Genomic DNA, 26,367 nt, shown 5'->3' with positions numbered 1-26,367 from the left:
CATCGTTTGCAATCAGCGCTCGACTGAAATTCCGCCAGTGTGCCGCGGCATCTGTTGCAAGTTGGAAAGACTTTTTGATTTTTATTGATTTATTAGAATGCTTGCTTTTATATTATGAGCTACTTGCCACATTATGCAACAATTAATTACACAAGGCTCTGACAATGGATCAATGGGGTTTATTTCAGTGCGATAACTGTAATTAACAAGGCGCTAAACGCTCAGTTATAAGGAGCAGGTCTTCGAAGAGCCTGCAATTTGAGTTTATGGAGCTTTGGGCACAGATGGTGCTGGAAGCAATCGAAAACAAATTAGCAATGGCTAAGTTCGGGTTCATACTCTTGCAACTTGCGTTAAGTATTACGTATATGGGAAATAGGAGTAGTATTGACCTGATTTTATCTACTTTTGGCCTTACGACATATTATTAACAGAAAACATGTAAAGAAGGGCTAAGTTCGAGTTTAATCGAACATTTCATACTCAATTAATTAAATTATTTAATTTTATAAGTATACACTCATACACTGACCGACATATTGGGCATTGGGTTTGTAAGAGTAACGAATATTATATACATACCATCAAAAATATATGCGGGATAAAGTCAACCGGATGTTTTAAATTTCTGATATTCGTTAATGGTGGCTAGGGCAAACTTGAAACCGATTTTATCCATTTTATGCAAAAAGATACATTTTTAAGGAAAAAGGCGTTTTTTTTTATTTCAGTAAGATAATTCGCATATTGACCGATATTTGCGGTATATAGTTAGCCGGGAGTTCGAGCAGTTTTCTATTGAGAATATAGGGACTAAGGATTATAGGAATTAATTATCTGATTCAACCCATTTTTGGCATATTGATATCAGGTAAAGATTCTCTCAGAGCTTCTATAATATATCCCACAGATTGACAGATATTTTAGATACAAAAATCGCAGTAGGAATTGTGATCTGTAAATTCGGTACCTGGATGCTTGAGCAGTTTAGTTTCGATTTAAATAACTTTTGGTCGTAAGCTGGCACACTTTAAAGTTAGTATTCAGGCAAAGTTTTATCCTGATACATTCATTGTACCATCTCGGACTAAAATTGCATATCTCTGGCGTATTTATTTATAGATTTATAGCGCTTTTAGTAGTTTTAGCAGTACCATTATATGGGAAGTGGGCCGGGTTATCATCCGACTTCATCCATTTTTACAGTGTCTGTAGTGGTGCTTAAGCTCTTTTAAATGGGCGAATTTTACAGCTATATTAGTTTTGATATATATACATTAAACCTCTTAGAGAGCAGGGCCATGCCCATTTTTTCAAACTCTTTAGCTCACAGGTGTCTTCTGCTACTGCGATTTTTTGTGCCAAATTACAGTCCGATACCTTAATTAAGTGCTTTGTTATGGCACTTTTTAGGTTTTCGATTAATGGGGTTTTATGGGCGTGTCAGTGGTCCGATTTCGCCAATATACGAACTCGTACTCACTTTCTTGGCAAGAACACGTGTACCAAGTTTTATTAAAATATCCTAATTTTTACTCAAGTTATCGGCTGCGAAAACGGAGGGACAGACTGACATTCATTAGGATTTCAACACATCTCATCCTTCTGATCATTTATATATACATAACGCTATATCTAATTCAATTATTTTTAGGTGATACAAACAACCGTTACGTGAACAAAACTATTATACTCTGTAGCAACATGTTGCAAGAATATAATAAAACACTAAAATTTTGTCAAAATAACTGTTTTTTTGTTATGCAGTTAATTTTATGCCATTTATGATTTGAATGAAATGTCGGCCAAATGCCGCCATGGCTCCGGTGCAGTATTTCGACTATAGTGCGCTGAATATTGTCTTCGAGCTCTTCGAGCATTGCTGGTTGACTGACGTAAACCTTTGATTTAACATAGTACACCCAGAGAAAATAATCTAGAGGCATTAAATGACATGATCTTCAAAGCATTTCTTGAAATTAATGAACCGCCAAACTTTGCACGCTAGTGTCCCTGTTTACATGTGAAACATGAAGCGGTGTACCGTCTTGTTGGAAATATAGTAGAGATCATCCGCGTCCATTTCATCAATTTCCGGGAAAACAAGTCAGCCAACGTCGTGTTATAATGCTCGCTATTGATGGTAACGGCATTTTCAGCTTCATTTCGAAAGAAATAAGGACCGATGATGAACGGTAAATTTTTGGGGATGCAATTGCGTTCCCTGGACCACACAAAGATAGCGACAATTTTGTTTGTTTTCGACGAACGTGAATTTGTGAAGTTTTCGTAGAACTTGAATTTGTGTAACAATATTGGACGATTTCCAAGCGTTGTCCCAACACGATACGTGACATGATGATAGAGAAAGCCTTACTGAACACACTGACAACGCTGTATCTTTTAATACATAATTAAAGGAGATACTGTAAACCTTGTGGAAGAATGAAAACCGAATAACTTTATACTATATACTTATATATATGTATACATATGTTTCTAAGAAATATCTTCAACGGCTTCGGTTTAGTTGTCAACTTTGGCGCCAACTTAATTATCCAAGCACAATATTTTTGATACGAATTCACGCTGTCTCGTTCCAAAACATGCCACACGGATTAGACTAGCGATTAAAGCGCATATCAATCGGATCGAGTCCATCTTACACCATTCCTTCGATAGCCGAGTGTAGTGCGATATATTTGGCTTCATTTACCGTTACAGCAATCACACGAAAAAGTAAAAGTTAGTTCAATGACATCAGCAGCCACAGGCTTCTATTCTACATACTCATAAGAGCACTTGTTTGGCTTGAATATTTTATGAGTGCACTAAACAGGAATTAGTGTTGTTCAAAGTTGTAAAAATCGAATATTTTTATATCCCGAACTTTGCAGTAGTTGCTTATGATTACTTTCCAATAAACAATTTCAAGGACGTTGATAAAGTGACTGAAATTATGATAGCTGAAAAAACTTAATAAATGTATTACTTAGTCTCTGTCCGTGAGGTTCAGTATAGTAACATTTAAAAACAAACAGGTTTCCTTCGATCAGTTTTTTAAAACGGGTCTAAAAGTTAATTCTACGGAAAATATAATACAATGTGTGTACTAAGAAAGTAAAAATTCCAAAAACCTTTATTTCAGCTATATTTTGCAATAGAGTTGCCATCTGTCGAAAAAAGTAAAATTGCTATATTTCCGATATGCTCATTATGCGAAAATGAAAGGCTGTTCAATTAAATATATTTAGTAATAGAGTTGCCACCTAGTACAAAACTTTAGTAGAGCAAAATAAAGAGCCACTGACTTAATATGATATGTGATGTTGGAGATTCGGAGATTTTTACCGCTGCTCCCTAATAAGTATGTTTCGGCAGCTCTACTGAAAACAAAAGAAATTTTTTAAAATCATTTTCTAAGCTGGAAAATGTGACTCGACGAAAAGATGGACTCACGTTCACTTTCTTTACCTACCGGGCTTATAAATATTTTCTGTAGACTGATGAGTTGCAATTTTGTGGACACAACTCTTTTTAAGACCACATTGATAATCTCTCCCCTTTCTTTTGTTTTTGTCGTGCCTGTCAAGCGCTTACACGGGTCAAGCCAATGGCAAACAAACCCTGAGCTACTTGATAAATACTGCCAATACAACACAAAGAGAGTTAATTTGTATAAATCAATGAAAATTTTCGAGGAAAAAACGCATAATTTAATTGCGCTTACGAACGTAAATTGTGTCCAACAATAACAACAAATCACACTATTCACCTGATGGTAACAACAAACGACCATAAAAGTGGGAATAGGCGAAACCTAATCAAGAAACCGTGCAACATTGCCATAAAATACACGCAACAACAACAAAACGTGCAACAAACACAAGAGCAAGCGGTCGTCAACACCCCAACAAATTACTTTTACCCACATTATATTAATAAGCGCCCAATAGCTGTTGTTGTTGTTGTTGTTGTTATTTTTTTAATGATTGCGGTGTGTATGTGCGTATGGTTGCCGTTACCGCTGCAATTGCTTTAACACTTGAATTACGGCACACTGATTGTGTTGCAAGCATTGCTGGCTTATTGGTAGCACCCAGGATGCAGAAGGACTTCCTCATTTCGGCTGCTTGCAACATTTATAAATTACTTGATCAATTGACACTAAACGCACACACACTCACACATAAATATGTATGTCGAAAGTTGTGCTTCTTGTCGTTGTTGTTGTGTGTGTTTGTAATTTCGTTGACGGTTTTCAAGTCGCAGTCAACGCGCCAATTAGGCAATAATCAGCGGCATCGGGGCTGCCAACACACGGTGACAGCAATAAAAAAACAATATTAATAACAACAACAATGGAAAGTGAACAACAACAACACCAATAAGAGGTAGTGCTCACCGGCCTTTTTTGGCATATATTTGGACAAAACGCTCCTTGTGGGGTGTGCAAAGTGCTAGAGATCTCAACGCAGGCGATTTATCTTCATTTGCATACGAGCGGCAATTGACACACGAAGAGAGCGCCGCCCGCGTGCAAATTGTCATATGTTAACGGTGACTTTGGCGTTGCTGCTGCACATCTGTATGTTGCAAGATTCGATGTTGTTGTTGTACTACTTGTAGTGGGTGCTGATGTCACTGCCATATTCGTGTTACGCGCTGTGGAGCAACGATTTTCGTAAAAACAACAAAAACAGAAATATCTTTTTTGGATCAAAAAATTAATTCAAATTCAAAACAAAACTGATATCAAATCCGTTCATGCCACCGCCTGCAATGTGCCACGATCGCTCGTCTATTGTTTTTAGCGCCACATTGTCATTGCTGCATTCGGTTTCCAAGCGGAGCTATATGTATACCTATTTATGTGCGTAGCTCACCAGGCACCCACCAGTCGCCCTTTGCAACACCTCCCACCCGCCTCGCTGCCTTCGAAAAACTATAGTTTGAGCGTGCAACATTAATTCGCCATTTGACGCTTGCAGACATTAGTCTCTGTTGCAATCGAAATTTGTTGTACACATTGTCGTAGTAGCGTTGCAACAGCTACTGCAGCGACTACTGTTACTCGCAACACCGAAAATTTCTGCCCGACCAATTAATAATTCCTTTTTGGTATTGTCTGCAACTGATAAGCGTAGATAAAAGGGACATGAAATTCAAATTTAAAAATTGACCAACAACAACAACATTTCACGAAATATAGACACAGCGCCAAAGTGGTAAACAGTTTATGTTGCCATTTGTGGTTGGCCGCCATCGCCGCTGCCACTTTGATCGCCATGAAGGAAAGGCGAGTAGGCCAAAACCAAAAAAAAAAAAGAAGAGAGAGCAAGGCGAAAACCGTAGCGCTTCCGTATTTAATAACTGTTGAATGGGTGGTGAGTGGAAAGGTGTGGACGAACAAGGCGAGCACTTGAGTTATGTGAGAAGAGCCTTTCAGGAGTTCGTTAATTGTGGGAAAAAATTTCGCGCCACATTTGTTAACTTGTAAGCTACCTAAAGCCCTTAAATGGGACTTTGTGGAATCAAACGCTGAAATGAGTTAAAATAGCAAAGGAGAGTTTATATCGAGACCATTTGGTAGATTTCATAAAATTTTCAATAGTTTTCTTAGGTATTAGGAAAAAATTTCAGGACCGAACGTAATGTCATGTAAAGGGCCTTCCAAAAAGAACGACGTAATGTTAAAACTAAATATAACACTTAAAATTCTAAAGTTTTTAATGCAGATAATTTTATCCCATTTATGATTTTCACAATTTGAATATCTCCAGCCGTTTATACCAAATTTCGGCTGATTGATTGGTGTAAACCATACCCCCAGAGAAAATAATCTTGAGGCGTTAAATCGCATGATCTTGGCGGCAATTTGACTGGGACATTTTTTGAAATTACCGATTCGCCAAACTTTGCACCCTTGTGTTCATCTTTAGACGTGAATTATGAGGGGGTGCACCGTCTGGTTAGAATTATGGTACAGATCGTCCGCGTCGATTTCATGAAATTCTGGGAAAACAAGAAAGTCGATCAACGGCTTGTTATAACGCTCACTATTGATGGTAACGGCATTTTCTGCCTCGAAGATTTGACTCACCAGAGCCAAGTCCAATCGCAAAATTCATCATGATGTCATCGGGGAAAGACGCAACTGCGCAGAACGACGTTGAGCCAATTCATTCGGATCGGACTAAACGGCAGCGATGTTTCCTTCACTATGAGCTTTTCTTTGACGAGAAGGTGACATATTATCAGACAGCTCTTACATGATGAAACGGCAAACCTTACTGAACAAACACGATAGACCAAAATCACATGATCCTTATTGGGAGATATACATATATGGTATAAAGGTGTAATTTATATTATATAAATGACCCACACCTTATTTTTGAAATGCTTGATTAGCTTCTCCGTCCAGATATCTATCAATTTAAAGCCATCTTCGAATAGGTGATGTATTTTGTGAAAATATTTTTCAAATTTGCTGCAGTGATCAGTCGGAAACATCCGATCCGGTCATTATCCATTTTTTTCATCTTCTGTATATACCTATATAGTTCTTCAGACAATGGCAGGCCAAAAACTACAAACATTTGTGGCAAAATTCAACTTATTTTTGAACGCCGCCTTTTTTTAAATCGCTGCTTTTTTTTGACCGTGGTTCATTGTAGAGACAATATCTTTAAGGCGGTATTCTAGTCTAGAGACATGAATTTTCGCTAATTTTTAAAGTGTCGTATAACAAAGGCAAGCAATATTTTTACTATCGATTTTTTTTATCAATTATTTAATGATGCTACAAGATTACAGAAAAAAACTTAAAAAAGAAAGTTAAAAATTAAAAAAAAAGTTAAGAACTTAAAAAGCTGTCAACTGATGAAGTGGTCTCAAAAAATTTCAAATAAAAAAAACCGATTATCCATCTCCAATGATGTAAGATAAAGGAAAATGTTGACAAAATGGCGACTGTTTGAAAAAAACGTAAATCGGTCCAATCGAAGTTGAGTCGTGGGTATCGTATTGAAAAAGTTTGGTCTGAGAAAAAAGCTTTTAAAGTTTCGGGTAAAGTCTTTTGTTCGATAAGACCCTGCCGAACCAGTTTGGAGGCCGGTCAGCAAAGTTATCGATTATTTTCGATTATTTGAATAAAACTTTTAACTTATTCGAAATCACTACATAAATTTTACCACTGAAGTGAGTTGTTGATACACTCATAATTTATTTAAGACACTCCTTTCCAACTAACCAACTTAAATACATACAAATGTCTATAATTTTATGTAAGCCAACGCGCTTGTTTAAAACTTTTTATAAAGACTTAAACACAAATTAAAAATATCTCCAAATAGAGCGCGAGAATTCCTTAAACAGGTAGTGGCGCTTTTGAATAAGTCCGTTTAATTATACAGACTCCGAGTAAAGACAACGGATCCAACACCTTTTTGTGCAACAACAACATTCACACCGCATATAAAACGACTTTTCACCAGAGTATGGCACATACAACTTAACTTGGTGAGGAGCAGTTGCGCTTGTAAGCGTAATGAAGTAATTGACAAATGCATTAGATGGAAGTGACATGACAGACGGACAACCAGTATTTGTCAACGACCAGAAAAAATGTCATTTGAATGAAAACATAAACAGGCAACATAATAGTACGTACAAAAACACATAAACACACATGCATAAAAATATATTAAAATCAAACGACAACAAACCGCTAAGTTTATGAAAGAGTATAAAATGAAAATACACATAAAAATACAAAGAGTTAGTGTTGAAGAAGGAAAATATATATGAAAATCTATAAAAAAACAAATGGCTGTCAACTTGGATGAAAACATTTCATAGACTGATGTACTCCTACTTTACAGTTATATGCAATTTAATGGACATATACAAGTCACATTCGATAAATACGGCGAAATTGCGTCAGCAAACACGATGCGGTCGATATCAACCATATTTGTAAAAATGGCTAATTCTTTCACAAAGTGATAATTTTGACATCACCATGTGAATCGCGTGCCGCAACGATAATTTCAACAGACATTGTCAAACCTCCGATTATACTTTTGACATGAAAGATTACCTCATAAAAGCACTCGTTCGTTGGTTGAAGTAGTCAAGTCGCACATCACAATTGCTGAGTTGGAACAATCACCTTTTAAAAATGAAATTTGCTTTTTTTACGTGAACTACTTTCTAAACAAACTTAAGAAATGTCAAGAAAAAAGTAAAAATTTCATGGATATAATTGCGTCTTTATGTTACTTGGACAAAAATTCCTGATCGAAACCCATGCACTTATTGTCTAGTCGAGAGGCCATGAGCCCCAATAAGTACATGACTTATATAGAATCTATGTTCTATAAGTGACGACCTCAATGAGCCAAAATCTAGTGAGTGTTAACTTTTCGAATTTAAAACACAATTTAAGATAATATAGTCAACATGAACCGATTTGAGCCCCAGATAGATAGAAGTAGATTTAGGCCAGCATTGCGACCTAAGTCTCTGATAAATTCCAGGATCCTGCTGGGCGTTATTGAGGCAGTGTGATCCTTATTCAGATATATAGATTCAGAGACCTCGACCTGCATGTACAGACTGCAATCTAGAATCAGGTGCTCAGAAGTTTTCCGCTCCATGTCGCAAAAGCAGCAGTTTCAGCCCAACACACACCAAATATCTCTTTATACATAACTCATTAAAGTATCCATCGATCTAAAATTATATCTGACTACAAACCCTAATTCTAAACTAGATATTTTTTATGTAATGCTATGGATAAACATTGCATTTCCAGTATTTTAATCAAATATGTTATGAAACTTCGACCAGATTTCACCCTCTGCCTAGTTGCTCCTTTTATGAGTTGCATTCAATATTCTATTATCACTGATGATTGAGTATCAAAAACCAATAACCTGTTGAGGTTTTCCTTGAGCCTCGAAATTCCAGTCGAAGCTATGTGTTGAAGCGAGCGAAACTCAAGAAAAAATACTTCACCGTAGAAGTTTCATAATAAAAAAATTGTTCAAAGCTTTCAATTAAGCATCATCATGCGTTATGTCTTATTGGGGTTAAGGGTACTAAACTACTCGATAAATTAATAACACATTTATTTTGGATATAATAGTTTTTACCATATTTTATTATTCGTACAAATAGTTTTTGTGTCCTGAAGGTTTGAGTGTGGAATGGTAAGCAAAAGAAGCTTTTTAAAATATCTTTTGCGTAAAGAATAAAAATTTGGTTTTTCAATCCTTCATTTGCTTGTAGAAAAAATTAAGATGGAACTTACATCTCTACATTAATACGGTTGCCCTGAGCTTTCATAGAACTTATGAATATTATGTATTTTCTTGAGAAATCTGGCATAAAATTTATTTTCGATACCTTTAACGGACTCCATCAACATATCTTCTCCCAACACCAAAAAATGTATGCTTTAACATATTCACTGCATATGCATTTATCGAATGTGCCTCGTATTTGCACGAATAAATGAGTCAAGTTTACATTGGAATATCAATGAAGTGGCAGCTGCTGCGAGCGAACCGCAGACGCGAGATGACACCAAACAATGTAAAATCTTAATACAAAACGCATGCAATAAAATACAATTCTATGGCCGCTATTACACCGTCACAGATATGCGGCTATGATAGCCTTCTTTTTCGCTGCCATTGGTTGTTGCTGTTCGTTGTTGTTGCCGTTTGGTTTTGATTGGTTTAGTTGGCTGTTGGCTGGACGTTACGTTGGCTGGTGGCTAAGCTCACTAACGGCTTGTTGCTACTATGTATTGTTACTATTAATGGTGTTGCTGTATTTACTGTTGTTGTTGTTATGGCAATGTCAATTGCAATGCCGCCAACTGTCAGTGCCACCACCGCTGCCAAGTGAATCTGTTTAAATAAAAACGAAAGTTGTAGTGCGTTACGAGCACGGACCAACGGTCGGACGATCGGTTGCACAAAAGTACCGTGACAACAACAATGAGCAAATGAAAAAAGTGCAATTTGTAGACATGAAACAAACGAGAATGAAAGTTCGTAGCTTGCACATCAGAAAGTGACAGATGAAAGAAAGCACCAGCTGGACTGTTGCTAGCAACCAAGACAAAAACAACGCCAACAACACTGAGAACACTGTGCATAACGCCTGTAGTAACTGACAAGGCAATAAACGCTCAAAAACACGCCGCTTGGTTGGCATGCAACAAAACAATAACAATATGAAGGCACTACAAATACATAAAAGCGTAGTCAAGAAGCGACAACAGCGAACAGCAACACCGGAAACATCAACTGTGTGATATATTTGTTTATGTGTGTGATTATTTGGTCAACAGCTGAAGTAATGGACGCATCAATTAAAAGTATGGCAATGTGCCTGAGACCCGTTGGCTTTTACTCCGCAAATCATATTGACTCGACTCACTGCTATGCGTCCACGCGCATTCGTCTATCTGTCCGTCCGAGTTCTTCAAATTAAAACAATACTGATTTAAGACTTCGTAATCTTTATCGTCTCAATTGGGCCGATGACGGCTGTACTTGCCATTTTCTCTTTGTGGTAGGTTTCCTCTCAGTTTGGTTGCACCAGTTCATGTAGAAGCGAAGAGAAGAACTTTAATTCCACCGTCATATATCTACATAGTCCATCGAAAGGATCGAAATTTTTCCTTATATGGACGGATTTCACCAATAAGTGGTTTCTATCATCCCTTTCTCACCTGTACATTTTGAGATGTAGTGTAAGACTACTTGAAGATTCTCAATAATGTTCAGCAAACCAGAGAACACTTAAATTCCTCTCCGGAACTATTTAACTGGTGTATCCTAGGTATACATATATCGATCTCCTAAAGTGAATTTTCGTTCTAAAAGTTCCCCACATGGATACCTTAACCCCACTGGTTCGCGATAGCATTTTACCATATTCTGATACTGTTATTACATAGGTTCCCCTCTACCTGCTATTCAAATGGCCACATTTCACTTCTTTCATTTTCATCTCAAACGAAAGCAACAGTTGCATACAAACTACCTACATACCCGTGTAACGAGATCTTAGCAAGGAAGTTGGTTAAAGGCTGCAACTATAACCAGCAGCATATGACAGCAACTTCTTTTTCGGCTGCTTCAGCTTTAGTACCCTCCAAGTTGTTGATTGATTTGATGGCAGCCATTGGTGCGCCAAGCACTAAAATTGACGAACGTGAAGACTGCTCTCCGCCCCGCTGCTGCCGTTTACTGGGACTACGTAAATATATATGGTACTTACATGCTTTCTACGGCGTTCAACTTGTTGCAAGTGAAAAAAGATGGCGCAATGGAACTACAAACACAATAGCCACTTTGACAGTTCCATTTATAGTCAACGTTAATGATGTGAATTCGCTAGGAAAACTAAAAGGCGTTGAGGTTACTGCGATAATATTGTATGTACACAGTTACTGCAGAGTAACGTTTAGTTTTATATGACAGTTATCAAATTTCCGCAGCAAAATATGTAAATGTGGTGCGAGTTTCTTGAGAAAGAACGACACTTTGTTTCTGCAGAAATGAATATCTATATAAATATGATTATTTTTCCTACAACAATAGAACTCTTCGTTGAAGGACCAAGTGTGAAGAAACAAGTTCCTTCATGGAATCTTATAGAGCACTAGTCACATAAATCTAAGTTTCCATTCGTCCACTTGACCTTTCCAAACCTGAGTCATTCATACGAGTTAGATGCTATAACCAATATAACGGCAAGATTTTATTTCCATGAGCTTTTTAAAATAAGGTTTGTCGTAAGGCTTATATAGCGCCCTATACCAATGTATAATTTCTTGAAGTATCTTTCTCTCTAACATTTCAGTTTCTGCACCAATCATTAGACTTGCCATAATGAGAAACTTATAAAATATTACCTTTGTCTATCGATACTTCCTCTAAATGCTTCTACTTGTATATGAATGACGTACTCAGTCCAAATAGCACTCTGTTGTAATTCAAAGGAATCTTCGTATATTACTTCATATAGTCCAGGAAAACTACGGAGTAAGTGTTCTATGAATCTCACAATGAATAATGAAATTGAGTTTTGACTGAGCAGTCTCAATTAATCGAAAATGAACCTGAAAAACTTTTCTCTATAATATGAAGAAAGAAAGGCACATGCTCAGAGAATCAGTTCAATCGTAATAACAGACGCAATTTATTGAAAGCAATAGACAAATTATTAGTTACCCAAAGTAAAGTTACATAGTATAGTTTTGGAGATCTAGTATCTTGCATTAAAATTGTATTAGCTTACAGATAAGTGATGCGTAAAATTTAGCTCGTTCAAAAGTTGTCGTCAAGTAAGAAGTCCATTGTTTTGGACATTTGAAGAATACCATTAAGCTTCTGAAATTGCTGGCATTTCAACAACATAAATACAGGGGCCTCAATTATCGATTTGGAAACCCTTCTCAAGTAGTCTGAGGAATAATTTTCTTTATGTTTTAAAGAATGTAATTTCTAAAATCACTGCCTTAACGCAGCTGTCTGTGCAACAAGTAGCTGACGCTATTTTACAATCGTTTCCACATTAACCCGAATCCAATCGATTTTTGCACACACTTTTACCAACAAAAATGCATAGCGCATGTCGATAAGCATTTAAAACTGAAATTAATGTTGAAAGAGGAAGAATCGACAGCAATAACAACAACAACAACGCCAACTATTAAACGCATTTAATAATCGCAGATAAATTGGAAGAAACCTGTTGCGCAGACAAAACGGTTATCGCCATAAGGCAAGCCAAGCCACCGACGCATTCATTACACACATACTCGCACACAAACAAGGTTGGAGAGTACTTCTGTGGTGGCAGTTACATGGCAGCACAGTTCAAATGCAGTTGTTCGCCTGGAAGTGGCTTGGAAGTGGCAAAGTGTAGTGTAGTGCATGTTTAAGACACGTTAAACAGTGATTTAGTGCCAATAAATAAGTTTAAACATTTATTAACGATAATTAATGTTTCGGTAATTTGGCAGCAAACTTTGCTAAAGCATGCAGCATACACCGTTGCATTCACAATCATGTGATGGTTGCCACATCCGTGAAGCAGTGCGTGGCATTCGCAGGTGAAAAGTGAAACTCCAATTATGTGCCACAATGGAGAGTACAACGTTTTGGCGTTGCCCACAAGTAAGGTGCTATCTTAAATCTTTCAACGGCGACAGACGCCACCAACACCACGCTGTAGTCAAGGTGCCACGGAGTTGCACGCGAAAAGAGTTATACACATTTTGTTGGCTTGTACTGGCAATTGTAGTTCGCTTATCAGCATTACCGATTTACATACAAACACATTGACATATCTATGTACATACGGTAAATTGGACTATTTCAGCCCAGAAAAAATGCCACCCGAGCTTAAATGGTTACGTTGGTGTATTAACACTTTGTGCAATAAACCGTTATTTTAAACAGCAACTTCAGGTTGAAAAAATATAGGGTGGTCTTTAGAGGTATACATATTTTATTTCTAATAAAACACAGAAGTGTTCAATGTTTGGCTTTAATAGGTCGCAAAATTAAGCTCATTGTTGAAAATGATTTGATTTGGTTACATTTTGCGAGTTCAAAAATATTTTTTTTAACTCTTGCAACATGTTGCTACAAGTTCTATTACAAACTAAGTGCCAAATTCACCGATTAAAAAGTTTGATACATATATATATTAACAATAGATGATATAATAAACCATATTTTTAATAGATACAATAGTTGACATCATTCCACCAATACTTAGGGACTGATAAATCGGATAAGCAGCTTGCATAATCAAGTAAGCAAAGAATATAAATTGTTTATACCACTTTAAAAACGTATCCACACTCTCTTCCAATGAATTAAACTGCACAAATTTTATAGATAACATAGGACCACACGCACAGATGTATTGAGTGGCAAAATTAACAAGAAAACCCGTTAAATCCGGTTGCACTGAACCTTTAATACGTTTCACAAATACAAAGGTTTCTTACAAGAACTTTATTTCGATCTAATTTCGCAAAGACACCTCGTCAAATAAAAAAGTTTTCCATGCAAGCACTCCATTTCGATCGTTCAGTTAATCTCTATATCAGCTATAGTCATCCGTTCTTTACAATTTCTTTGAAGATTGCATTATTGCTTTAAATAATAATCAAAGCCAAATTTTGTGAAGATACCTCATCAAACGAAAGAGTTTTCCATACACTTGATTCCAATCGTTCAGTTGGTATGGTAGCTATATGCTATAGTGGTCCGATGTTGGCCATTCCGACAAATGAGCAACTCATCATGCTGATCATTTATGTATATATTTTATAGGATCCCCCTGTTTCCATCTGTGTGTTACAAGCCTTGTGGCAAGCTGAATATACCGTGTTCAGGGTATAAAAACAACCTTATGTAGTGTGACAATACATACAAACATACACACATACATATATATTATTAGATAATAAGATTTCTAAATAGTATATAAGGACAAGCCAATAGATAATAAAATTAAAAGATCTTTATTATTCCCCCGCCAACGGTAAGAATTTAAAGATTCTTCATTTAGTTTAAACAGTCCCAATCCAGTGAGGACCTTACATCATTACTGGTGACGAGCGCTGGGTTCATGAACATGACGTCGATACTGTTCAACACTCTATGGAATGGCGCTCCAAAAATGAGCCGAACCCGAAAAAACCAGGTCAAAGTCGGTCAAAAATTAAAGTGATGCTATTCCTTTGATTACCGTTTGATGACCTTTTTTTGTTTTTGAAACTAAAAAATACGCTTCAGGCAACGCGCTATCAATCCGTTAAAGCATTGAAGGGTGTGAAGACCCTCCCACTTGAGTATTTTGAAGCCGATAATAGAGAATTGTATTAAAATATGTGAAAATGTTGTTGTTTTTTTTTTTAATAGTCCGGACCAAATGCATGGATTTCATGACCTCAGATTATGTGCATGATGCTGTAATATCTGGGACAATGTGTGAATGTATATAATATAATATTAAATCAACTGAATAAATTGGAAACTCTTCATAATCCTACCACTTCCTGGAGTATATCATATTCAGTTGCATGCGAATTAAGGTCTTCCTTACTCACTTTTTGGATAGATGTACATCCAAAATTAACTTTTACATATGTACCATTTATACATAGTTACATACACATAAACTTACATCGGACAACAACTGGCAGTTAGTTATTTCTTGAATGCAGTAAAAGTGAGGAATGTGAGCGATAAATAGCGAAAATTACTATAACAAATCTGAGTTAGTGGGCAAAATACTTGGAAGAAACACACAACAAATACCAAAAAGTAGTGATAAATAATGGAGATCGAAAGTGTCGAAGAAAATTGTCAGGCCAATCACTTCACAACTAAGGTATTCATCACACACACATACATATACATATATAAATATGCCAAAGTGTGTTCCTCAATAACACGCGACGATTTTCGTATTTACATTAGAAAAACAGAAAAAAATAAGTTAAAATAAAAATAAAGGTGAAGAAATAAAAAAAAACCTTACCCACACTGAAATAGTGACCGCAACGCGATCGCGGACAACAAACACTTTCGCTGCATTTGCATTTGACTTTGGCGTCGTGTAATTGAGAAAAGTGAAAAATCGCCGAGAGCTATGTAGCACACAAGCGATTAATATGCAACACCAGCGACAATTGCTTGCAACAAGGCACACACACAAGTGCATAAGCACGCTTACAGTGAAATAGGCGTTTTACACCCTCAAATAAGCCTAGGTATGGACTCGTCTAAGTGTGTATGTGCAATTGATGCGCATCGTCTAATGGCACTCGGTCAGTGGAGCAGTGTTGCTGTGCACTGTCAAGCTGCAACAACTTTAGTAAATAATGATGTTGTCAAGGAAAATGGGCTTGTGATATTTTTTATGGGAAAAGTGTGGCGCAAAATGCCGATGAAGTCATGCAACTCTAAAAACTTAACAAGCTCCGAAATGGAACTGACTTCGCGCAATTCGCTTGAATTTAATGAAGAAAAATGTTGTTCAATTCATCAATTTCGGTTTTAGGTAATAATTTTTGGACAAAGCTAGGGGTATTAACTTTATTTTTGGTCACTAAAATTCATATTTCTTTTTTGAATTGTATAGATTTCAAACCTTCATAAATATACTGTTACTGATAATAAAATAATATCAAATACAGGTTGATCGGAAAGTTTCTGTGTTCGAAATATAAAATACTGTTTTTGGTACGAAATATATTTCTTTATTCATATAATCTCCCCTAACCTCAATATACTTATTCCAATAATCCTCCAATAATTTTATGTCATTCCTATAATGACTTTCCGGAAGATCTGCAAAATACCCGTTTATGACTGTAATAGCTTCTTTATTCGACGAAAGACGCTTTCCATGAAGGAATTGCTTCGGGTTTCTAAAGAGGTAGTAGTCGGTAGGAGCCAAATCTGGTAAATACGGCGGATGCTCAAGCAATTCGTACTTTAATTCCTTAAATTTTGTTATTGTCTTGATGAAAAATGATTTTTTGTGCTGCCAACCAGGTCTTTTCTCACGAAGTTTTTTATCCAGCTGATCCGAAAGGCCGCAATAATATTCAGAGCTGATTTTTTTACTTTTCTGCAGGTAATCAATCAACAAAATTAATATAGTGTCCCAAAAAACTGATACCATAACCTTCTTTGCTGATCGTTGCGACTTCACCTGCTTTAAAGCTGAACAGCCTTCAGTCCACTGTAAACGTTCTTGTTTCAATTAAGGATCATGGTGGTAGATCCAAGTCTTATCCGTAGTTATAAAACTTGTTTTCGATCCATTTTTTGTTGAATTGTTAACGTGTGCGGCACTAATTTTCTTAACAGCTTTTTCATATGTAATTCTCCATGTAAAATATGAAGTACTCGTTCGTCTAATATGCCTATGGCATTATCACTTTCACGCTAAATCAATTTTGGATCTTCACTAACAATATTAAGCACTTGCTCAATGATTGCTGGTGTGGCTGCGGTTTGTGGTCGTCCTTCGCGTGGATCGATCGTCTCCAAGCCTAATACGACGAAAAAACGCCCAAAATTCAAATGACTTGTAACTTTACATGTGTTCTCACAAGAAATGTACCAAATTGAGAAAAAAAATTTGATGCTATTTCTTGATGAGCAGTGCTTAATTTTCAACCAAGCTCTAGATGGTTCCGAAATATTCAACGAGCTTTATTATTTGTCGTGGTCGATTTCTACAATATTTATCTTTTAAAATAATATGATGTTATTACATTAACTGTTATCTTTATACTCAATGTGCTTTTGTTTCCGAGCCAAAAAAATAGAATCATGGAATAAATGTATCAATTATAGGCGTTATTTAGTGGATCGTAAGTATATAATCTGTAGCTATCCAAAGAGAATTGCATACCGATTGCGTCGGCTTGTAAAAAAGAATCTCTTCGGAAGATTCTACATAAAAATTCCAATAATGACAAAAATGACAGCAGACCAATCGGATTTCTTTTGCTTTAGTGCACATTAATTGGACCGGTGAAGACAATAAAAAAAATGTGGAAAACGGTTGGCCTCAAGGGCCATCCCTGCAACTTCCCTATAATTGCATACGCTAACGTTCAAATTTCGCTTTTTTCACTGCTTTTGAGCTCTTCTAAATTTTTCGTTTTCGATATCTAGCAAGTAAATCAACCGATTTCGACCCGGTTTGCGGCAAACGATGTGTTTCTTCAAGGCTTAGAACTGATTAGTTTTTGGTGTCGATCGGTCAAGTCGTTTGGAAAAAATTTATTTTTGAGATTTCTCGAAATCTACTGGTCCGATTGGGTCCAAACTTACACGAAATTCAAGTGCAATGAAACCCTTTGGAATGCCGTTTAGTTTATTCAAATCGGTTGAGCAGTTTAATAGTTATAAGAGGGTCACATACATCTACACACACACATACATCCACACATACATACAGACATACGGAAATCATCGTAGAAATGTTCGGGGAAGCTTCCTCGACCCTCAGAACGTCGAGATCTGTTGAGAACTCGATTTTTGCAAAATGGGGTGAAACCAATATCTTCCCGATTTTTAGAAAATTTTCCATTTTCTTAGCGGGAAGTTAAAAAGTGGAGTAAAGTCCTTGTGTGGATGAATCTAAATAAATATGGTAGGTTGCGATGGAAATATTTGGGTTCGATGTTCAAAGAGAAGAATGCTGAAATGAATACTCGGTACACCACAAAAACTTTCAAGCACGGAGGTGGGAATATCATGATATGGGGATGTTTTTCGTGGTACGTGATGTATGGGAGATTGTAAAGTCAAAGTTGGGACTCATTGAACCACGAAGTAGGGAGGACCTATAGGAAAAAGTCCACGAGGTTTGGTATTCAATACCGAATTCAGTCTGTAAAGCTCTAGTGAAATCTATGCCGGAAAGGTGCACTGCCATACTCGCAAATAAAGGTTTTGCAACAAAATTACTTATTGGCAACTTATATGCATTTTTAGTTATAATAGTTTACGAGTTTTGGTTCCATTATTCTATTTTATTGTCAATTGAAGTTCCTGACAGTTCCTTCAAATGTTATCTGCTGATAATAATTAAATTTATTTTAAGTTATATTTGCTTTTTAAATGTTTAAAATGTTGTAACACTTTTTTTTTTGTTATATGGAAGTACAAAAAATTACGATATGAATTAATAAAATTAATCTCAACTCTTAACAAAATTAGATTTTCAAAGAAAATGACTAAAGCTTGAATAAACTTAATATACTTGTATTTATATACGTGCTTTAAAATCAAAACCGGTATCGCAATATTCTCACAATATTCACAATTACATATCATAAAGCTTTGAAAAACTGTAGAATGTATTTACATACATAACTATAAATTGGATGTGGAATTTGTTAATACAGTAAACTAAATGTATCTTAATCAAAAGTTCGGCCGAGCTTCTGTTCAAGTTGTCATCGTAGAAGATAGTTATATCCGCTGGCTGTTGAATATTTTCAATAAATTTACTGATGTAAAAAGATCTCCGAGGTTTCGCATTTCCTGACGAGATCAAGACGAAATATATCGGCATTCGAAAGAACTTTTTTTTATGATTTTACCCTTTACTTAGATCACACTGTTGCGTAGAACCGAAGCAAGATTACATTCTATACAGTGTGGGGGAATTGAGGGATATTTCATCAGACCTAACCACTTCTAAATTTTCCAAGTATTTTAAACATTTTGGCTCAATATGATGTTAATTGGTCTACGCTAATTGAACGATCCCCACAAATCAAATAATGGCTTCCATTCATCCAATTAAAATTAATTAGAGAGACAAAATTTGGTTTGGAATTGTATATGTCAAAAATTAGATTACTATCTTTTGAGTCCGAAAACATCTAAATTAATTTAGTGAAGTTTACGAAATCTAACGAATTCACCCCAATGAATTGAAATATACACATTTTCCAATGCCAACACTAAGAAGACTATAAAGAGTTGCATACTTTTTATCTATCAATAACTGCCTAACAGCCCACTGTTCCTGACTCAGATGTGTTCTAAGTCAAAGTATACTTATAACAATATTGCCTAACGCCACTCAACTACAGCGGACGCTATGTGGAAGATGAGATTTATGGATACATGTCCGATGAGGCCAAAACGCTTTGCGATGGTTTTTGTCATCATAACAGTTCATTGCGATTGCGTTGTTGTGCATACGATGCCACAGTCAAATTGGAAAGAATATCGGAACAAGGTATCGAGCGATTTTCTATTAGTAAAAAGAACTGTTAAATTTTTTTTTATATCTTTCAGTATGCACGTACAATCATTTATTACGACGTTTCATCATACATGGCGTACTAGTCAAAGACAACGAATTTCCTTTTATGGTAGGTATGAGACTAGTATGTGCGGAAGGAGTAATAAAGTGGTGATCATGCGAGATCTTTGGAGCATATATTTAAAGTTTACAACATTTTTATTTCCAGGCTGCTTTGGGTTGGCGCGTTAAGAACGAAACTACTGGAAACACGACTATAGTTTACAAATGTGGGGGCACTATATACGATCGCGGTTATGTAATCACTGCTGCGCATTGTCTCTATCATTCGAGGTACGAAAATTATGAAAGAAAAACGAGCTTTTTATGTACTATTAAATTAAATATTAGTGATCTACCTGTGGTAGTACGTCCCGGTGGCTTCGCTTTGAATGATAATGAGGCTTGGGACTTAGAAATCGAAGAAGTTATAGAGCATCCCAATTATGATTATCCAAATGTATACAATGACATTGCAATTATACGCCTAAGGACACTATTTAAGTGAGAGGATGCTTTTTTAAAATAATTTATTGAATAGATAAAAAGTTAATATTTTTATGACCAAAAAGTGGAAACCCGTTTCATGATGAGCCGGCATGTCTTTGGGGTGATCCGGGCTCTGCACATAATGTTACAGCCATGGGCTACGGGAACACTAAATTTGGTGGGTATTAAAAATTTCTATTATTGGTACCTCTTCACCCTTTATATTAACCGTAAGCAGCTGGCGTAACCTCTCCCTTATTGATGAAAACAAATTTATCAACAATTGAGAACAGCGAGTGCCAATTACACTATGAGCCAGACAGCGGTGTGCTGAGTGATGGCATTCTATCGACGCAGATATGCGCGAAGGATCATGAGAAATTGCGTGACACATGTCAGGTGGGATTACAAATTATTATTCTTTATTTGAAATTAAATTTATTTAATTTTCATTACTGCAACAGGGTGACTCAGGTGGACCAATTATTAAATTTAGCAAACAAGCACATCTTAATCCCATGTCTTATGTTGTTGGCATCACTTCCTTTGGCATCGGCTGTGGCACCGGCATGCCTGGTGTTTATACGCGTATTTCTGAATATATTGATTGGATTGAAAATGTTACCTATCGAACTGTGCCAATGTGAAGAACAAATAATATATTAAAGAAATTTCAAGCATCTAAAGCGGAGTTAAAAAATAATCTTAAGAGGGAAATGGGTTGAAATCATTTTCCCAATTTTGTATATCATAATTGTTCTACTTACATTTGATTGAAAATATATTGTAATACCTATATACAAGTATGAGCACAAGCTACAAAAATTTTGGCAATAAATTTTGTTTTATGGATCATATGGAAACGTTTTTCAAAATAGACTACATTGGCAACACAAACGGAGGTTATTAATGCTTCTGGAATAAATATTGTTGTGGCTTGCTTATTTAGCATTGGCAATGATTGGAATACTTCATATCATTCATAGTCTAAAACTACAATTTTCAGCATATTCTAGAGAATTCATTAGTTCCTTTCTAAACTCAAATGAATTTAGTTCTTAACTGCAATTTTTTTCAAAAACATCGATGAAACCAACTACCATTTAAAGACCAAATCGACAGACGTAGAAATAATTATAGTTGTTTTATTTTTCATAATTTAAAAAAAAATCTACAAAAAATAAGATTTTTTACATAAATTTTTTTATTATAATCGTCCAAATAAACTTAAAATTTCAGACAATTGTGCAAAAATGCCGTATTGGATTAATTATTTGGAATAGGATGTTTGAACAGGATAATGATTTTAAGTACTAGTTTCGATTCATAAAAGTTTGAACTATAACAAAATATATTAATAATCTTGAGTATTCTCCACAGACATAAAAATGGAGTTTAAATAATGTGATTTTATAAAAAGTAGTAAGGAGTAGTTGCCGCGATTATACCGGCAAATAGGAGAAGATTTTTGAATTCGAATGTGCTATAATCAAACTTTTTATATGGTGCGTTGTACGCGTGGAATGTTTGATGAAAAGAAACGAAAGTATATTCATAGATTTCAAAAATGGTCGAACCTTGGAAACAAAATCCTCTTTTTTAGGCCCAGGAAATGATATCATGGTCTAAAATATGTAAAAAATTAAATTAAATATTTTTTACTTAAAAAGCTTCTCGCGCGTTTTACATTACCTTTCCATATTTGTACTTATTTTCACATCAACAACCTGAAATCTTTACTCGTGTACCTTGGAAGCGAACAACAAATTTTTGCACAGTGTATCAAAATATTTAAAAAAACACAAAAGTATCAATAAAAAAATAATAATAATTATGATAATTATGAATGCATTTATTTTGTATGAAACCTGCTAGCAAACTGTTCTCAAGCGTTTTCGAAGCTTTAAGGCGTTACTCACTTGTTTTTAGCTGAACATGTTTTAACAGCAATTGTTTCCGAGTAGTAGCTTAATGTTTGCCAGCAGCATTAAGTTCTCACATTCAAGTTTTGTTTTCGCTCGCAGTCAGTCAGTTGGAGAAGATGCTGCGCTTGGGCAATTATTCAAAACCTATCATTTTTGGCATCAATTATTGGTTGATATTGGGTAAATGGATTACTTTTCATTTTTATATATACAAGTATGTATATAAAAAAAATAAAAATATAAGTTTAATAATATAAAGTAACTAGCGTATTTATTAAGAGACTATTCTAATTTTTTAGTAATTTTATTAACAGTTATTCACTTTCTTTTGACAGTCGACGCATGTTATAACACTCAAGAATGTTACACACCGAAAAACTTTAAAAGATATTATTACACACCTGAGGGATTTCAAACCCTTACTGATAGTCAGAAAAACAATTGTGAGGGTAATTGTGTTGATAATAATGTGACGCTGATTTGTTACACATTCAATACTCGACCCCAAAAATATCGCTTACTATATCAATGTATGTATATATGTATGTTTTGCATATCATATTTTTTAATTTATTTAATACCATCTGATCAAATACGACCCGGACTTGTACATATAAACTGCTTCCACGAACTTTTTTAATCTTCGTGTGAAGTTTGATATCCACCGCTGTTAGTTTACGACGCGAAAAATTTGTCAGGCAAATTTTACCGTAAAAAAATTTACAATCAAATTGAATTGTGTGTTTTCAATGGAATCACGGCTACGGAATTCTTTGAAATGTTGCAGAAGTGTTATCGGCAGTCTACTTTATCACAAACACAAATATTTGAGTGACGCAAAGCATTCAATGAATGTCGTAAAGTCATCGAAAATTTATCTCAGCGAGTTGTCCCTTCACCTCTCTTAATAACGAAAAACTCACGAAAGTGTAAAAGAAATAGTTCTTGAAAATTATCGTGCTGGCAACAGAGAAATAGCAGAGGGTCTCAACTTTTCTAATGGATCGACTCTACACATATTGGTTAATGTTTTGGGTATAAAGCGTGTCAATGCTGCACTCAAACCAAAAGACCTGAATCTTTTGCAAAAACGACGTTGACGAGAGATCGCAAAAGTGACAAGTTGGTGACCATCAATCACAGAATTACTGGTGATGAGAAGTAGATTTATGAATTCCAACACTCTAGCGAATAGCGCCCCAAAAATTAGCCGACACCGAAAAAACCACGTGGGTGGAAAATTGTATTAAGCGTTGGCCTGCTTGTATTAGCTCAAGAACCAATTGTAAAGGCAATAATGAAGGTTTCTATTAACATGTGTCAGTCCGGGTCAAATTTGATCGGGTGGTATATATTTTATAAAGAATACAAATAACTATCGAAATATATTAATATTGATTTGCGGAATTTCGAAAAATTATTTCTTAGATGCTTGCCACATAATTAAAAAATTGAATAAATCAAACTAAGTTGACTAAAAATTCACGGAAATTTTAATAATATTTGGTCTATAAGAGTACTTGATTCCTTTAAATTATTTTATTAAATTACAGAGTTAATATATGTTTGAAATTTCTATGAATTGAAATAGTAATTTAATAATCAAACCAACAGCATGCATAGACGCTCATTTACCGTATGGATTTGTTACATTTGGTGTAGTGGCCCAGCCCAATGAGTTTCCATTTATGGTAAGCTCGATTTTAAAACATTCATTTGTAAATATTTAATCAAAATTTTGTTTCCTTAAATGAGAGGCTGCCTTGGGTTGGCGTATCACCAAAGAGGATGGTACAGAGAGCATAGCTTATAGGTGTGGTGCAACTTTGATCGGCAGGAGACACTTGCTAACAGCGGCCCACTGTTTCTATCACTCTAGGTAGACTGTAGAAAATTTATTTTTCAATTTTCTTCTAACTTCCTTTTCTAATTACTCCTCAGTGATCTGCCAGTTGTGGTGCGTCCAGGTGGTTTCGACCTTAATAGCACCACAGCGATTGATTATGATATCGACCAGATTATTGAACATCCTAACTACATATATCCTGGTCTATATAATGACATAGCAATCGTTCGTATGGCGAAAGTATTTCTGTGAGTGCATTTATAGACATTTTGAAGAATATTGACTACAGAGATTACTGAATTGCAGTAGCTACACATCGATTGTTGCTAGAGCATGTGTATGGTATAAGCCACTGGCTGAGCAGGAAGTCACTGCCATAGGCTATGGCAATACGCAGTTTGGTAAGGAACGGGGAAAGTGGCCAAGTTTTTATTAAATTTAATATTTTTGCATCTTCCAGCTGGTACCTCATCACCACTCTTAATGAAAACTAGTTTATCGACCATATCCAATGAGGAGTGTAATCAACATTATGAACAAGATGATGAAGTGCTCAGCTCGGGTGTAGTCTCTACACAATTATGCGCAAAAGATTATGAAAAGCTGCGTGATACTTGTCAGGTAATATAAAAATCAACTCTTTCTAATATATGGTATATAATATACCACATGCCACCATTTTCCGTTAATTATATTTACAAAAACTCATTTTCCAGGGTGATTCTGGTGGTCCTTTGATTGTGTATGAAAAAATCGACGGTTACATTCGTATGGCTTATATTGTGGGTATTACGTCGTTTGGTATTGGCTGCGGCACAGGTACCCCGGGCATTTATACACGTGTTTCTGAATATTTTGATTGGATTGAGGAAACAATTTATAACTAAACAAACATTTAGGTAGAAATACTTGCATTGACAAAAATTATTTTTTATCTAATATTAATTATTTTATATATTAGAGTAAGAGAGCAGAGGACACCGCTGAAATTAATATCAAATCTTTAGGACAACCCTAATGATTAATATTTTTACGGCTTTAAAAATCCGGTGGCAACTGACATATGTTTTTACTAAATTTATTGTAGAAATGAGCTACACTAAGAAAAACCTCTGAACTCGAGAATCCCTTGAATGAAAAAGTTTTAGTTAAAAAGCAAGATAGTCATAATAGGTTTGTATCTTAACTGCGAACTATTACTAGCTAGAAAATTTACTGCTGGCAAAGCGTTTCTTAACCCAAAAAACTAACAGAAGAGGGGACAAGTTGAGAGCGTAAAAAGCTGAGAGAAAGCAAAGCAGAAAATATCTACTTCCATATGCAGAGGCAGCTGTTAAAACACATGCGATCAAGCGATATTTGACGCATTTGCTTTGATTTTGTTTATTTTGAATTGTGAAGATAATGAAATTCTATTGATTGATTTTTAAGTGTTGATATGAAGTGATTGTAAAAACCAATATTTTGATATTTTCCTGCTAGTTTCTGTTAGTTTTCCGTTTCTTTACTTTTTCGTTATTTCGATCTTTGTGAGACTAGCCGTCAATTTTCTTCTTCATGATAGTTAGTAGCTACTAGCAGTTAAGATACAAGTATAAAGCTAATGAAATAATCTTCAATAGTAATGATATACTCATACTTAAACTAAGCTTACTTGCTATAGCATAGTGCACAGTAGATCGATGAAAAATGCAACAACAACTTCAAAAAAAAGAAGTGTAATAAAACGGTCTTATTATATCGAAGTTCGTAGCACCCAGTAGGAAATATTGAAGACGCTATAAAATAACTATATAAATTATCAGCGGGACGAGTTGAGCCGAGTTAGCCATTTTCGTCTGTTTGTCTGAGATATCCATCTAAAATTTTACATACGTCCTGTTTTCCCCAAGAAGATACTCATTTGATCTGCCGATATCGGACCACTATAGTATGGTTTAAAGCGACCATACAAACCGGTCGATCAAAATCAATTGTATGGAAACCACTTTCATTTGACCAAATATTTTCGCAAAATTTGGATTGGGTTAGTTTCCAAGGCAACGCTGTAATCTACGAGTATATTGTTCAGATCGGACCACTATAGCATATATCTGCCATACTAACTGGCGGTTCAAAATAAAAATAAATATATTTATATACCCTTTTACGCCGCAAGAAATGCACCAGTGAGGGGTATTATAGATCCGGTGCAACCGAAGTTAAAATTTTTAC

General features: G+C 35.5%; 2 protein-coding genes across 3 annotated transcripts; both read left to right on the top strand.

Annotated features, from left to right (window-relative positions):
* The first annotated feature begins 19,653 nt into the window (after positions 1-19,653).
* Positions 19,654-21,239, top strand: LOC118680108 (serine protease snake-like). Its single transcript, XM_070111194.1, has 7 exons — positions 19,654-19,827; positions 19,887-19,963; positions 20,063-20,187; positions 20,245-20,397; positions 20,466-20,560; positions 20,621-20,781; positions 20,847-21,239. The coding sequence occupies exons 1-7, from the start codon at positions 19,713-19,715 to the stop codon at positions 21,027-21,029; spliced, it is 909 nt and encodes a 302-aa protein (XP_069967295.1). The 5' UTR covers positions 19,654-19,712; the 3' UTR covers positions 21,030-21,239.
* Positions 21,240-22,371: 1,132 nt separating this feature from the next.
* Positions 22,372-25,040, top strand: LOC118680157 (serine protease snake-like). 2 transcript variants are annotated; one of them, XM_070111246.1, is made up of 8 exons: positions 22,372-22,487; positions 22,643-22,837; positions 23,922-23,998; positions 24,065-24,186; positions 24,249-24,401; positions 24,460-24,554; positions 24,614-24,774; positions 24,870-25,040. In XM_070111246.1, the coding sequence occupies exons 1-8, from the start codon at positions 22,424-22,426 to the stop codon at positions 25,038-25,040; spliced, it is 1,038 nt and encodes a 345-aa protein (XP_069967347.1). In that variant the 5' UTR covers positions 22,372-22,423. The 2 variants fall into 2 exon arrangements, with proteins under 2 accessions (XP_069967347.1, XP_069967346.1); XM_070111245.1 differs by having other exon boundaries at positions 22,622-22,837.
* The last annotated feature ends 1,327 nt before the right edge of the window (positions 25,041-26,367 follow it).

This window comes from Bactrocera oleae, chromosome 6, assembly GCF_042242935.1.
Source record: "Bactrocera oleae isolate idBacOlea1 chromosome 6, idBacOlea1, whole genome shotgun sequence".
In the NCBI taxonomy this organism is placed as follows: domain Eukaryota; kingdom Metazoa; phylum Arthropoda; class Insecta; order Diptera; family Tephritidae; genus Bactrocera; species Bactrocera oleae.
The sequence above is the reverse complement of the archived record's forward strand: the minus strand, read 5'-3'. Positions and strand labels throughout refer to the sequence as shown.